Source organism: Liolophura sinensis, chromosome 10 (assembly GCF_032854445.1).
Source record: "Liolophura sinensis isolate JHLJ2023 chromosome 10, CUHK_Ljap_v2, whole genome shotgun sequence".
Lineage (NCBI taxonomy): Eukaryota > Metazoa > Mollusca > Polyplacophora > Chitonida > Chitonidae > Liolophura > Liolophura sinensis.
The window spans coordinates 8,104,915-8,121,148 of record NC_088304.1 but is presented as its reverse complement, the minus strand read 5'-3'; the positions used below and the strand labels follow the sequence as shown (position 1 = coordinate 8,121,148).

The 16,234-nt window shown below is 40.3% G+C and overlaps 1 protein-coding gene across 2 annotated transcripts in view; it reads left to right on the top strand.

The window, feature by feature from the left end:
* LOC135476627 (required for meiotic nuclear division protein 1 homolog) overlaps positions 1-15,893 on the top strand; it is a 31,794-nt gene extending 15,901 nt beyond the window's left edge. The window contains exons 1-10 of one of the 2 annotated variants that reach the window (XM_064756717.1): positions 4,869-5,248; positions 5,904-6,015; positions 8,308-8,380; positions 8,880-8,919; positions 10,020-10,120; positions 11,659-11,848; positions 13,177-13,253; positions 13,460-13,580; positions 14,579-14,695; positions 15,790-15,893. In XM_064756717.1, coding sequence (XP_064612787.1) covers positions 4,934-5,248; positions 5,904-6,015; positions 8,308-8,380; positions 8,880-8,919; positions 10,020-10,120; positions 11,659-11,848; positions 13,177-13,253; positions 13,460-13,580; positions 14,579-14,695; positions 15,790-15,882 — 1,239 coding nt within the window. In that variant the 5' untranslated portion in view covers positions 4,869-4,933 and the 3' untranslated portion in view covers positions 15,883-15,893. Of the gene's footprint in view, positions 1-4,868; positions 5,249-5,903; positions 6,016-8,307; positions 8,381-8,879; positions 8,920-10,019; positions 10,121-11,658; positions 11,849-13,176; positions 13,254-13,459; positions 13,581-14,578; positions 14,696-15,789 lie in introns of those variants that run through there. The other variant, XM_064756716.1, reaches the window with a different exon arrangement.
* The last annotated feature ends 341 nt before the right edge of the window (positions 15,894-16,234 follow it).

Genomic DNA, 16,234 nt, shown 5'->3' with positions numbered 1-16,234 from the left:
ACCCTTGTTTCATTTCCTTTACTTGGACACATTCAGGGTGGAGGCTCAGTACCACAGCATTTTCTCTAACTCCGTCTTTCTGGGGTAAATGCTGGCCAACACCTCCCCCCTCTCAAAATACATGTAAGATTTGTCTTCCACCCATTATACACACACCTCTCTTCCCACCCATTATACATACATCTTTCTTCGCACCCATTATACACACACCTCTCTTCCCCACCCATTATACACACACCTCTCTTCCCACCCATTATACACACACCTGTCTTCCCACCCATTATACACACACCTCTCTTCCCACCCATTATACACACACCTCTCTTCCCACCCATTATACACACACCTCTCTTCCCACCCATTATACATACATCTGTCTTCGCACTTGTTATACCCCTCTTCCCACTTGTTATACTTGTCTTCCCACCTGTCGTAATCCCTTTTTCGCATCTGTTATATTCCTCTTTCTACTTGTTATACCCCTCTTCCCATTGTAGTATACCTCTCTTCAGACTTGTTATTTACCTCTCCCCACTTGGTATACCCCCTCTTCCCACTGTTTACATCCCTTAACATGAGGGCATCAGGTTCTGCATTTGGACACCATATCTCGGAGTGAGTGAGTAAGTGCTTGGGTTTAACGTCATACTTCCATATCTCAGAAGTCACGATATATACATATATGTGGCTGCATGGATAGGACCCTTGTTTCATTTCCTTTACTTGGACACATTCAGGGGGAGGCTCAGTACCACAGCATTTTCTCTAACTCCATCTTTCTGGGGTAAATGCTGGCCCAACACCTCCCCCCTCTCAAAATACATGTAAGATTTGTCTTCCATTACAAATATGGCTTAAAGTTTGTACAAAGGAGCGGGCCATGACTCAGTTGCCTTTGAATCGCTAGTGACAATAAGCCTATGGTGGTCATGTGACCATTTGCACAGTCTGAACGGTCAATGAAAACCACTCTGACCTCTGCCACTATGGTATATACATGTATCAGTACATCTCTGGGAAAGTTTTATCACTTGCTTGCCAAAGATCAGTCATGTCAGTGGTTTACCCTGGGCTAAATTACTCCAGTTTCTGACCATGATCATCTAAGTTAAAACTTGTTTCAAACAACAAATTAAAAGTATCAACAAAACATATGGGAGTTGATGGTTTAAACGAGTCACTCTGGCCTCCCTCAGTCTATCAAACAAGAAGCAATCCTGCAGGCATGGTATTAATGAACAAGTTGCAATCCAGCAGGTATGGTATTAATGAACAAGTTGCAATCCAGCAGGCATAGTATTAATGAATAAGTTGCAATCCTGCAGGCACAGTATTGACGAACAAGTTGCAATCCAGCAGGCATGGTATTAATGAACAAGTTGCAATCCAGCAGGCATGGTATTAATGAACAAGTTGCAATCCAGCATGCATGGTATTTATGAACAAGTTGCAATCCTGCAGGCATAGTATTGATGAACAAGTTGCAATCCAGCAGGCATGGTATTAATGAACAAGTTGCAATCTAGCAGGCATGGTAAGTGAACATGCCCATGTCACATATGTCAAGGCTGACAGAAGCCTACAGTGAGCATTACCAAAGAACCTTGATGCAGAATGGAAAATAACCGATTGATGTGCTTGCAATAATCCTCAGAAAGAAAGATGGGGAAAATGTGTGACTGCAAACTTAAGGTCGTGGAGATATACTTGACAGGCAATTTTTGTCTCAAACGCCGTGACATACTGCAACAGCAAATGCATCAGGTTTTCGAATGGAGCGCCCTTTGACACTGGTTTTTGCCAACCTAAAGTCAGAGCAATCTTGGACGACTTCGAATTTAGTCAGGAGTTGGTCAGAAATTGGAATTGCTACCTGGCCTTTTATCAAGAGGTTCATCAGATGGCTGGCAAAAACAGCAATGGTTTCATTCCTGTTTGGCCCAGTGCCTAAAATCATATCAATTTATTTCACTTCTGCGATGACTATCAGCATTATGATAGAAGGAAACCGAGGCAGAGTCTGAGGAAACCCACAACCATCCACAGGTTTCATGTACGACCAGAGAGCAAGCCAGTATAACCATCACATAAATAAAACATATGCTTGAGTATAAGCAGTAACCACTCTCCACTCACCACACTCCACCCAACCATTTCTCACCATCCACCAACATTCTGTGATCACTTTGACTTGACTTTTGCCATGATGAGTACCAAGCCCTGGGATCAGGAAGTGATCTTGGATCACTCAAGTAAAAAATTTCAAATCACTTTAAAATTGTTATTTCTCACGTCAAAATATTGCTTGACAGCATAAATTCGGGGTATGTTACGCTAAAACAAATTTCAGCTAAAATAACTGAAAGGAACATACCAAGTTTAATGACTGAAATTTTGACATAAGTCTGAGATCTCTTCGTGATCCCAGGGCCAGGCCTGTCCTGGATCACTGGTTGTGGATATTTCTCTTAGTGAAGACCTCAATCTACATGTTCATGTTGGTTAGTAGCTGTTCTTCGGGTTTGTCAGGCAACTACAGGAAGTTGAGAATGCTTCCACTGGCCTTTTTCATGAGTTTAACACATGTATTCACTCAGCTAAACTAGGTTTTCTTAAGCTTAAAAAATGATGGGTTCATTTTTCATGTCAAAATTCTATTTTTACTGTCTACACAGTCACATTTCCGTTCTAGTTCTGTCCGTTTGCATTTTCAAGAGCCTTTTATAGCTTTATGCACTCCAGCCTGGCAAAATTCACAAATATGTCCTATGCGTCAGCATTTTATAAATAGATGTTGTTACAACTGGATTTCACTTGATGAGAAATCGTGGGTTTCTCCGGCTCAATCATGAGTATTTCCCCTTGAGCCACACAGCGTAAAGGTTATCCCCCTTGATCGTCATGTATTTTATCCAATCAGAAAGGTAACCTGTCGCGTATGCGTTGTAGCCAAGATGTCAGCCCCCACAAAGCAGAAAGATGTGCGGTAAATGTGTTTGTTTGGTCATTATTTGTCACCCTCTCTGCAGAAAACTAAACACTTGACAAATCTTAAACACGGGAAGTATTTTGTGTACGACTGCCGGGATGTCACCTCACTGGTCATGTTTATTCACCTGGTAATGTCTAATCTCAGACAGATTTTTCGTCGTCTGCTTCTCTGCTAACAAAAGCGTAGATACCTGTAGCTCTGTAGGGCTGTGATACGCATACTGTCACAGCCCTGTCTTGTTACATAAGCTTACCTTGAACACCTCCGTACTTCCCTTGCTGGCTTCAGTATACCACTGCTTGGCACCAAATAATTTGTCTATCCGAAGTCACAGTCGTCTCAGCTATCAATTCCAGGTAGGTGTTCCTTTGTGTCATCACTTAGAAATCCACACAAGCATGAAACTAGTGGAAACTGGATAAATTCCAACTCCAACCACTAAGATACCTAGCGTTACATCAGACAAATTTAATTCAGAACAAGTCTGATGTGAGAATCTGAGACGATTCCCAAGAAGCCTCCAAGCACTGCATTTATATTTACATTGTATCTGATTTGTCCTGAACGGTGAAATGAGGGACCAGTAAACTGATGTTGAAGAAACTACATTCAAGAACAAATTTTCAGTAATGTTTACTTAGCCAGGAAATCAGCTGTGAACTTTTAATATTGGTTAAGGTCTAGTTCACAGCCGAGCAGACATCCATACTAAAATTTCTGTGAGCGAACTGAAATATTAGCCAAAACTTACCTGTCAAATTACATTCGCCAACAGTTTTGCAACTATTCTTCTGGATTTTTTTTTATCTCATTCCATGGCGTATACAAGTGGTAATTCCATGATATCTTGCTTTTGTGCTCTACTAGCAGCTGTCATGATGGAGACATTTTTTTTTGTGACAGTTCCTTGTTAGTCAAAAAGCATCAGGCACTTCATACTTTTACTTCACTGTAGAATACGGTTTCAAAACAGTTGATGTGCTATTTTAAAATTCGGACATAACACTGTATTATAACACTGAGTCTTTCCCTGTCTATTTGCCAGTATGTGTAGCTCTGATTTGAGCGGCCCAGATATAATGTGAAACGTAATCGAATGTGTTGTGCGATATTTTGCCCCTTTTCTGTGCAGAAGAGTTGTAGTTTAGTAAAACAAGATGCATAAGATTATTTGCATATTATGACCCTCACTCATGCAGTTTTTAGGAGTCTTGCACTGAGACACAGTGTACAGCCTACATGTCTTGTTAGCTGTACTCATAATGGATCATAACCTTACCTAACACACTAACTTGAGCGTCAGTCTGCTACTTCAGCATGATTTTTAATGTAAAATTACGGCCATTACCAGACTTTTGTCCTTTACCACTGCAGTTTTTGATGTAGTTACTGTAGCTGCATGTGATCACAACTCATCAGGTTGTGTTTTTGATGCAGGCTTTTAGCCATAGCCTTGCTATGGCTGATTGATTGATCCCATCATCAATATGTGTTCATTACACGTGGGGAAGATTCGTTAGACTTTGATGTAGTTTCCTCCACCTGTGACACCAAATGCTGTGGTATATCATGTATGTGTGAAATATTTTTGAAAACAGTGCTGAGTGTGGCATATGTTTCTTAATTTAAATCTGTTTAAATGCATAAATGCATAAAAATAAAATTATTTAACTTATCACGTATGAGATTTGGCTGTGTGAGTTATGGCATACATGTATATGTGTGGTGTGTAAGTATAATATATAAAGGATAAATGACTTGGATGTAGATTGTGATTAGACTATGCAAATAATACTAGATGTACAATTGTAGACATTTTCATTGTTGAAAAGATGAATTTATAAGCTTATTTAACCATTTTTCTTTTCCAGATAAGAGTAAAATGTCCAGTCGTGAAGGAGATCGTCTGTTATAACACAGAGGTTAAGCAGGAACCCAGAGATGAAGCCGCTTCAGACGTTGATAAAGCCAGCAAGGCTATGGCTAAAAGCCTGCATATATCGTCCACCATTATATACAAATATATGTCGGTTTGGGTCTTGTTATACACGGACTGAAAATGCTGGAAACGGTTTACTGAGAGCTTCGGAACCATTTCTACAGACTCGGATTTCTGTTGGGTGTGTAAGGCTTTTCAACTCCACAACAGAGTTATTCGCCCCTCCCATAGCAAACAGCATACAGAAAAATGTACAAGCTGTGATAGCAAAGAGACCCGCTAAGAAGAAAGTGGCTGTGTCAAGATCTAGGGACAAGGTATTTGTTGTTAGGTTTTGTCTGTAGAAGTCAGTGAAGCGCTGCCACAAGTCACTCTTATTTATTGCACATTTTAACTGTGAGCTCTAGGTGTTAACCATGTATGTCAGTGGCACTAAGAGATTCTGTAGAGTTAAATGAGGATTAATTATTGCTAAAAGATTAGTATCTAGATTTATTATATATACATAATTAACTACCCCTGTATATACTGTTAAGGTGAGTGTGAAAAATATTTATAAACAGTTTATTAATCTGAGTAATATGGCATTTAAAATCTCTAGATAGTGAGGCTGGTTTTATGCATTTTGTGTGTGTGTTGACAATTATCATGTAGACCTATTACTTTATTTTCACCTAAAGTTTAAGATTTTTCAAGTTAACCATTTTGCCTGATTCTAATTGATTCATTACATGGCTGCTTAATATTTTTTTTGTAAAGTTAGGTTAATTTCTTATCAGCAAAACTTAAGTGCTGATGTCAAAATTATCATTTTAAGACCTTTGTGTGCTGCAAAAAATGCATTTTTATATACCAAACTTTAGGTGAAAATGCCTGTTGTTCATTTGGGGGTTGCCAAGGAGTTCATCAGAAGTGTACCAGTTGAATAAACTGTGTCTTGACAAAAGTCCTGAATTCTGTTTGTTTTGTCAGGACCAAGTGTATGAGGTGACAGCTTATGCCACATCAGAGGAGTATCACCTGGAAGATTTGAGCACAGCATTAGAACAGCAGGGCCTCTATCTCGTCTCAAGTCTGCCCGAAGGTTAGGTGTTAACACTTTTTCTACAGTGATTTAGAACAGCAGGGCCTCTATCTCATCTCAAGTTTGCCCGAAGGTTAGGTGGTAACACTTTTTCTACAGTGTTTTAGAACAGGAGGGCCTCTATCTCATCTCAAGTCTGCCCGAAGGTTAGGTGTTAACACTTTTTCTACAGTGTTTTAGAACAGGCGGGCCTCTGTCTCGTCTCAAGTCTGCCCGAAGGTTAGGTGTTAACACTTTTTCTACAGTGTTTTAGAACAGGAGGACCTCTATCTCGTCTCAAGTCTGCCCGAAGGTTAGGTGTTAACACTTTTTCTACAGTGTTTTTGAACAGCAGGACCTCTATCTCGTCTCAAGTCTGCCCAAAGGTTAGGTGTTAACACTTTTTCTACAGTGTTTTAGAACAGGAGGGCCTCTATCTCGTCTCAAGTCTGCCCGAAGGTTAGGTGGTAACACTTTTTCTACAGTGTTTTAGAACAGCAGGACCTCTATCTCGTCTCAAGCCTGCCCGAAGGTTAGGTGTTAACACTTTTTCTACAGTTTTTTAAAACAGTAGGGCCTCTATCTCGTCTCAGTTGTTGAGTACGACGTTAAACCCCAAGCACTCACTCTATCTCGTCTCAAATCTGTCCGAAGGTTAGGTGTTAACACTTTTTCTACAGTTTTTTAGAACAGCAGTTCCTCTGTCTCATCTCAAGTGTGCCGGAAGGTTAGGTGTTAACACTTTTTCTACAGTGATTTAGAACAGCAGGACCTCTATCTCGTCTCAAGTCTGCCCGAAGGCTAGGTGGTAATACTTTTTCTACAGTGTTTTAGAACAGCAGGGCCTCTATCTCGTCTCAAGTCTACCCGAAGGTTAGGTGGTAACACTTGTTCTACAGTGTTTTAGAACAGCAGGACCTCTATTTCGTCTCAATTCTGCCCGAAGGTTAGGTGGTAACACTTTTTCTACAGTTTTTTAAAACAGTAGGGCCTCTATCTCATCTCAAGTGTGCCTGAAGGTTAAGTGTTAACACTTGTTCTACAGTGTTTTAGAACAACAGGACCTCTATCTCATCTCAAGTCTGCCCGAAGGTTAGACATTAACACTTTCTCTGTAGTGTTTTAGAACAGCCGCCCAACTGTTTTGGCTCAAGCCTGACTGAAGGTTAGGTGTAAACACCTTCTCTACAGTATTTTAGAACAGCAGGGCCTTTATTTTGTCTCAAATCTGTTTGACAGTTAGGTGTTAACACTTTCCCTACAGTGTTTTAGAACGTTAGGGCCTCTGTCTCCCCTTAAGTCTGCCTGAAGGTTAGGTGTTGACAGATTCTCTCTAGTGTTTTAATACAAATGTATGTAATACAAATGATTCCTCCAATTTCAGTTGGGATATAAAGATGTAGAAATTCACTTGGAACTCAGCACTGAGAGTTTAGAGCAAGGAAACAGGAGTGGTTGGCCGGGTGTTAGTATAATGTGACTGGGTAGGGTGTCTGGTGTCTTTGGCAGGATATATCAGTGGTAGCAGCACATGGACTTGTCCTGTCACCAGAGGGCACAGCCTATATGTACAAAAACCTCGTGACCATATAACTGAAAAATTGTTTAAGTATGATATGAAATCCCAAGCATACGGTTACATGTACATGTACATACATATTTAACCTTTCCTGTGAATGTCCATCAACTTGACCATGACAGCTGTGGGTTTGATGGGAATTGCTGGGTATTACATCCCAAGCCAGACCTTTTCCCAATCCCTTTGTTCAGCACAATAAAATATGTTCATAGTAAACAGAAACCAGGCCTTGATCAATTAACTCACGTATTTGTGTCTCACCATCTTGGTCCCAGCAATGTTTGGCACGTAATTCAGATTCGTCCAGCGGTCTCTTCCTCAGAGCAGTCGTTTCAGATTATGTTTTTAACTTGTGCTGCCATAGTAGTTAAAGATCATTTTTGCGTGCCCAAGCCTAATTTCATTGTTACCTTTATTACCTTCAAACTTTTTACATGTTTCGAAGGTGTTTATTCAAGCAAATTCTGGGGGCATTACTTTGTGTAGACTGATAAAGTTGTACTTTTTGTGAAGCCCTGAAATCAGCCAGTTCAACCGATGTAGTTTTGTCTCCTGTATGATTTTAAAAACATGCATAATGTGAGTAATTAGGGTACCTTCATTAATAAATCTTACTGTTGTTTTGCAGCAGAAAAGTCTGGATTATGATGTAAAAATTATAATGCACATATTGCATATCCAGTTATTGCTGTAAAAAGAAATAATATTGAACAGAAAGGTGTTTTTATCTTCAGATGTGGAGAATGCCCTGTATGTGTGTGCCAAATACAAGGTGGATGAAACACAGCGTGAAGTCTTCTTCTTCAGGTAAATGTAGTGTTATCACAGCGAATATAAACAAAACACTTCATGAAAGGATAAAGTTGCTTTGGAAGCACTGACTGTTTCAAACACAAAATTATGTACCTGGTACTAGATAGGTCATATATGTCTGTGTAGATAATGAGTTTGAGTCTTAATAAAGCCACAAGATAGTGGTTTCTTGTGCACAGAATAAAACACCAATGAGATCAGTAAGTATATCTTAAAACTATACCCATTAAACATCAATCCAGACTTTCTTGTATTCCTACATTTGGTTTTACATGTAAAAACCTGACCATCACTCTTCCTACATTGAAGGTAAATCTAGTAAGTGACTCAACTAGATGGACAGGTAAGTTAACCCCGCCAGAGCATTTTCTTTGTATCATGGTTGCCCCAGTTTTGAGTAATAAAGTTTGAACCAAACACCTGTAAATATCCATAGGCCATGGTGTTTGTTTTTCTAATCTTTCTCACCATAATCTTTCCCACTTTGTTTCAGGGAGGGCTGTGCAGTGTTTTGGAACATGCCAGAGACAGAAGTAGGAGTTTGTTGATACATTACTTTGATATTATCAGATGTTGGGTCTTATAATGTTATAGAGGTATTGCTGGTTCACACAGCTGAATTGTTCTTCTGTGGCCCAATGGGGTCAGTGGCTGAACTCTGCCCCAGATAAGTGGGTTTGATGGCTGATCTCGGGCCCCATACCTGTGGAGTCACTGGCTGATCTCGGCCCCTGACCAATGGGGTCACTGGCTGATCTCGGCCCCATACTAATGGAGTCACTGGCTGATCTCAGCCCCTGACCATTGAGTGAGTGAGTGAGTGCTTGGGGTTTAACGTCGTACTCAACAATTTTTCAGTCATATGACGACGAAGGAATCATTAGGGTGCATGCACGTGTAATGTGCCTCCTTGTTGCAGGACGGATTTTCACCGCTCTTTTATTTAGTGCTGCATCACTGAGACGACTTACCGAAGGCAAGTAAGCCGCCCCGCCCGAGCCATTATACTGAAACGGGTCAACCAGTCGTTGCACTATCCCCTTCATGCTGAACGCCAAACGAGGAAGTTACAACTTCCTCTTTTAAAGTCTTAGGTGTGACTCGACCAAGGATTGATCCTGGATCTACCGGTCCCGAAGCGGACGCTCTACCAACTGTGCTATCCGGGCCGGTCCCCTGACCATTGAGGTGACGGGTGAAGTCAGGAGGTTTGTCAGAGACATGAGCCTGGAGAATAACAATGGTTTGCTTCAGGCTCTGTTAATAAAGGTTTCCTTTATCCATAAACTTGAACTTGTCTCTATCGTAGGAGTGAAGAATTCTTCTCTCCGTTTTTTTATCTGTTTTGTCAAAGATCTATTTATGCTACTTGTCTTTTTGAATATGATAAGTTATTAGAATCTTGGGAATTGCTCTCTAAATTTAGTTAGGTTTAACAATTATACATGTCCATGTGACAGTCTTTTTTATTCAAAGAAATTCTTTGTGTGAATATGCTGTTCTAATTTGTAAACTATATGCATGGACACCTTCAAGATGCATGTTGTTTGAGGTGAAGTCCAGTAAAGCGATATGGAAAACTATTTATGTGTGTTTTTTGGTATAAAACTAAAATGGTCTTTTCTTTTAACAGAGAGCTGAAGTGCTGAAATTTGTTGAGAAGTTCTCAGAGAATGTGTATAGTGTAAGTCTGATAGAGCATGAATTGGAGAAGATGGACTTTGTCTATACACAGTGAGTAACATTATCAGTCATGATGCCTGAGAAACATTACCTGTCTTGATGTCTATACAGTTTGTAACACTACCTGTCATGATGTCTATACAATTTGTAACACTACCAGTCATGATGTCTATACAGTGTGTAACATTACCAGTCATGATGTCTGTACAGTGTGTAACATTACCTGTCATGATGTCTATACAGTTTGTAACACTACCAGTCATGATGCCTATACAGTGTGTAACATTACCAGTCATGATGTCTATACAGTGTGTAACATTACCTGTCATGATGTCTATACAGTTTGTAACACTACCTGTCATGATGTCTATACATTGAGTAACATTATACAGTAACATTATCAGTCATGATACACATTTAGTAACGTTACCAACTGTGATACAGTTACTAACGTTGTTAGTTATGATGTTTACACAGTGAGTAACATTTATTGATGATATCTATACATTAACATTACCGGTCATGGTACACAGATAGTAACATTACCAGTCATGATGTTTATACAGCGAGTAACACTAGCAGTTTTGATGTCTATGCACAGTAGCATTACCAGTCGTCATGTCTATACATAGTAGCATTACCAATCATGATGTCTATACATAGTAACATTACCAGTCATCATGTCTATACATAGTAGCATTACCAGTCGTCATGTCTATACATAGTAGCATTACCAATCATGATGTCTATACATAGTAGCATTACTATTTTTTATTCAGCTTTCACCCAAGAACATGATTGGAAAGTCATTAATTAGTGCTGTAGTTAGTGCCGACACCTATATGTCTTTATAGTGTCAACACAGTATTGTTAAAATACTGCAGCTATAAAGGTGCCATAAATCCATTGTTTTTATATGTTTCATGTGAGTTTGAAGATACCTTTGATGAAGGTTGAAAATGATTTAAGGATAACAAAATTGTGCAACTAATGTATATTTCCACGTATCATTTGTTCATCTCAGAAAGTGCTCGTGATTGTTTCGAGAAAGTGCTTGTATTTGGTTTGAGAAAGTGCTTGCCTAGGGTGATTTGCAGGGTGATTGTTCAAGCTTATTCTGTGTGTGGTGGGGGGGGGGATTATTCTGTGGAGACTGATAAAATCATACTTTTTGTGAAGCCCTGAAATTGGCCAATCCAGCCAATGTCATTTTCTCTCCAAAATGTAATTATAAACATGCATAAATTGCACTGAAAGTTGCTCTTTCATATGCCAAGAGGTTGAAGAATTGGTGTACTTATTTATATATTTATTTATTTATTTGGGTCTTTACGCCATTGTCAAGAATATTTCACTTACACGACGGTGGCCACCATTATGGTGGGGGAAAAACCTGACAGAGCCCGGGGGGAAACCCATGACCATCTGCAGGCTGCTGACAGACCTTCCACTTATGAGCTGGACTAGAACTCTCACCGACCACAAATAATAATAGGCTCCTGAATTCTAGTGCTGTGCTGGCTAGGTAGCCGCTGTTTGTTTTCATAGAGTCCTTGTGTTTGTTTTTGAGAAAGTGCTTGTGTTTTCAGAAAGGCTCCCAGTCTCACATCTGGCACTATTCACATTCAGGAGCGTCAGGATGTTGATACAGAAGAGAGCTCTGCTCAGACCACCCTCGTCAAATATGCATTCTCCAACGCTCTCTCGCTGTCTGTCAAGCTGGGCATTTGGGAGGCTTCCTTGGATAAATTTGTGGAGTCCATAGAACCTGTTCTGGAGGTGATTTCATAATAATAAGTCATAGAGCTGCATATACATTGTAAAACACATTAGAATGACGGGTTTATATATGTACATGTCAGTCAGTCATTTTTCTGTACATGTATGTATACGTGTATATATATATATACATATATTTATATAGCAAGATGTGGTTGTTGCTTTGGACTTTAAAGTGAACACAAAGTGTACCACTATATCCACATAGAAAAAATGATATATGACAAAGTTATCAGAGAAAAATATGTAAAAAAATTCTCCAAAGTTTTGAAAGCCGAGAAGATGAAGTTGAAGCATTGGAGATATGGCACTGATGGACAATTCACTCCAAACAGCCAAGGTGTAGCAGCCCTTATGAACTTGGCCAATCACTAGCGCTCAAAGCGTCACATGATAATTGGTTGTCATGCAAAAGCCTATTAGCTTCCGATGGTCAGTGTCGTTTCTTAAATATATCCGTGCAATAAATTGGATTTTGCGGTTAGTTTAAGTGTTAAAATGATGTATTTTGAACCACACATTTATAAACAGGGAACTTAGAACTTGCATTTTCCCCTTTACCTCTATGACATCAGTGTGTGTGCAAGTGTTGCCTTCTTCAGGTGACTCTTATACCCTTTTGTCATCAGGTACCAGAACAAATGTCTCCTCCTTCAGGTCACCCTCATACCCCTTTGTCATCAGGTACCAGAACAAATGTCTCCTCCTTCAGGTCACCCTTATACCCCTTTGTCATCAGGTACCAGAACAAATGTTTCCTCCTTCAGGTCACCCTCATACCCCTTTGCCATCAGGTAGCAGAACAAGTGTCTTCTCCTTCAGTTCACACTTGTAACCCTTTGTCATCAGGTACCAGAAAAAATGTCTCCTCCTTCAGGTCACCCTCATACCCCTTTGCCATCAGGTAGCAGAACAAATGTCTCCTTCTTCAGGTCACCCTTATACCCCTTTGTCATCAGGTACCAGAACAAATGTCTCCTACCTTCAGGTCACCCTCATACCCCTTTGTCATCAGGTACCAGAACAAATGTCTATTCCTTCTGTTCACCCCTATACCCCTTTGCCATCAGGTACCAGAATAAATTTCTCCTCCTTCAGTTCACCCTTATACCCCTTTGTCATCAGGTACCAGAACAAATGTCTCTTCCTTTAGGTAACCCTTATACCCCTTTGTCATCAGGTACCTGAACAAATGTCTCCTCCTTTAAGTCTCCCTTATACCCCTTTGTCATCAGGTACCAGAGGAAATGTTGCCTATAATATTGCGCTTACTTGTATTTATAGTTAGAAAGCTTTGTGGAATGATTTCTTTACGTTTCCTCATTCAGGATATGAAGGTTGGCAGGAGAATCAAAATGACAAAACAAGAGGTGCTTCAGAAAACTGGAGAGCTGTTCACTTTGAGGTTAGTGTTCCGCTCATGTTCAACAGGTTCTCTTATATCTGTATACGTTGACAGACTCGTGATTGGGGAAATCAGAATTTATTGTGATCTTTCCTTGGCAAGATTTTATAAACTTTATTTGTTTTTTATTGGTCTTTTGGAAATATTATTAAAATGTAGATTGTTTATCCTTAATATATACTCAGTTCAGTGCTCGTTTTCTGCAGACATTTGATCAACTTGAGCTCAGATTTGCTGGACCCTCCAGACTTTTACTGGGACAGAGAACAACTGGAGACATTGTACCAACAGGCTTTTGTCTACCTGAACATTCCCAAGAGGACAAAGGTGAGGAGTTGTTAACATGTACTCAGTGTTTATAGTGATGAACAAAACAACAAAAAACACAGAAAAGCTTCCATTAGAGACTTCTATCATCAGGTGTATGTGGTATATATACAAGATTGCAAAGGTAGAGTGGAAGTTGGGCTTCAAAAGGCAATCAAAATTTATTGACATCCTGAACAATTTACTAATACAGCTTAATTTTTATCCAACCTGTCACATTCTCAACCAAATTTTGCCTCTTCAGAGTTTGATAATGGAAAAAATTGCCCACTGTTATGTCATTTTACAAGTTTCTCTTGAAAAATCTTGAAGTCAGACAGGTCTCATATTATACAGGTAGCTTTATGGACACATGGCTCAATCCAACAGACAGAAATAGCAAAACCACCTGACTCAATAACTCATGTATATTTGTATCAAGTTCATTATCCAATCAAGTACTAGTGGCAAAAATATAGAACATCTTCATTTGTTATTCAGTTGATGAATTAGAAGTTGTACCATTGCTGTGAACTGACAGAACTGTTGATCTCTGCTGAGTGTTTCTGTAACAGGTGATGAATGAAAAGTTATACCATTGCTGTGGACTGACAGAACTGTTGATCTCTACTGAGTGCTTCTGTTACAGGTGATGAATGAAAAGTTATACCATTGCTGTGAACTGACAGAACTGTTGATCTCTGCTGAGTGCTTCTGTTACAGGTGATGAATGAAAAGTTATACCATTGCTGTGAACTGACAGAACTGTTGATCTCTGCTGGGTGCTTCTGTTACAGGTGATGAATGAGAAGTTAAACCATGGCTGTGAACTGACAGAACTGTTGATTCCTACTGAGTGTTTTTGTTACAGGTGATGAACGAGAAGTTAAACCATGGCTGTGAACTGACAGAACTGTTGATCTCTACTGAGTGCTTCTGTTACAGGTGATGAACGAAAAGTTAAACCATTGCTGTGAACTGACAGAACTGTTGATTTCTACTGAGTGCTTTTGTTACAGGTGATGAACGAAAAGTTAAACCATTGTTGTGAACTGACAGAACTACTGATCTCCCACCTGAATGACAATCATCACATCAGACTGGAGTGGATGATCATACTGCTGATCATGGTTGAGGTAAGAGAAACTGCCTGCCAAACAGCAGTAGCTACTTCTCAGATCTGTGTGAATTTTCCTCTACCCACAAACAGCAGTGTTTCCCAGAGCTCTGTCAAGTTTCCTCTACCTACAAACTGCAATGCTCCCCAGAGCTGTGTCAGGTTTCCTCAACCCACAAACTGCAGTGTTCGTCAGAGCTGTGTCAGCTTTCTTCTACCCACAAACTGTAATGCTCCCCAGAGCTCTGTCAGGTTCCTTCTAACCACAAAGAGTAGTGTTCCCCCAGAGCTGTGTCATGTTTCCTCTACCCACAAATAGCAGTGTTCCTCAGACCTCTGTCAGGTTTTCTCTACCCTCAAACAACAGTGTTCCCCAGAGCTCTGTAAGGTTTCCTTTACCCTCAAACAGCATTGTTCCTCAGAGCTCTGTCATGTCTCCTCTACCCACAAACAGTAGTGTTCCTCAGAGCTCTGTCAGGTTTTCTCTACCCACAAACAACAGTGTTCCCCAGAGCTCTGTCAGGCTTCCTCTACCCTCAAACAGCAGTGTTCCCCAGAGCTCTGTCAGCTTTCCTCTACCCACAAACCGCGGTGTTCCTCAGAGCTTTGTTAGCTTTCCTCTGCCCACAAACTGCAGTGCTCCTCAGAGTTCTGTCATGTTTCCTTTACCCACAAACAGCGGTGTTCCCCACGTCTCTATTAGGTTTACTCTACCCACAAACAGCGGTGTTCCCTACATCTCTGTTAGGTTTACTCTACCCACAAACTGCTGTGTTCCCCAGAACTCTGCCAAATTTCCTCTATTCACATGCTGCAGTGTTCCCCTAAGCTGTTCCAGATTTGCTCTGTTCACAAACTGCATTTTCCCCAGAGCTCTGCCAGATTTCCTCTATTCACAAACAGCAGTGTTCCCTACAGCCCTGTCAGGGTTCCTCTACGTACAAATGGTATTGTTCCCCAGAGCTCTGCCAGGTTGCCTCGACCAACAAACTGCAGTGTTCCCCAGAGCTCTGCCAGATTTCCTCTGTTCTCAAACAGTACCGCTTTTGCATATACGAAGGAATATAAGGCATTCTATAAATCTTAAATAGACTACATATGTGTTTTGTTCAGGTTTTCTTCGAGATTGTTCACTACGTGGAGAAGTACACTGTTCAGGAGGAGTTCTCTGTGACATCACAGACTGCAAATAGCACAGAAAGGTGATCAGTTGAGAACTGTGGTTGGTTTGAATCAGTATCATGTACTGTCGTCATCAGGAGTTCCGGATATTCCATCATGCAGTCAGCAAATCAGGCACATCCTGCTGTAAACTGTTGTGGGGATATATCTCTGTTGTCTGTGTGTCAGTGAAATTCAGAAGATATCATGAGTGAGAATGTTGATGGTAGTTGGGTGTTTCCCATCTCATACAGCGCCATCTGTGATCAGGGGGGGAGAACTGGTCAGCGAGCCCTTGTGTGCCAAATAGTAAGGCTTGCGTATTTAAACTTTACATACAATTGGGAGGGAAATATATTGTGGTGTGAACGCTGTTTTAAGGGGCTTTAGAAGTAAA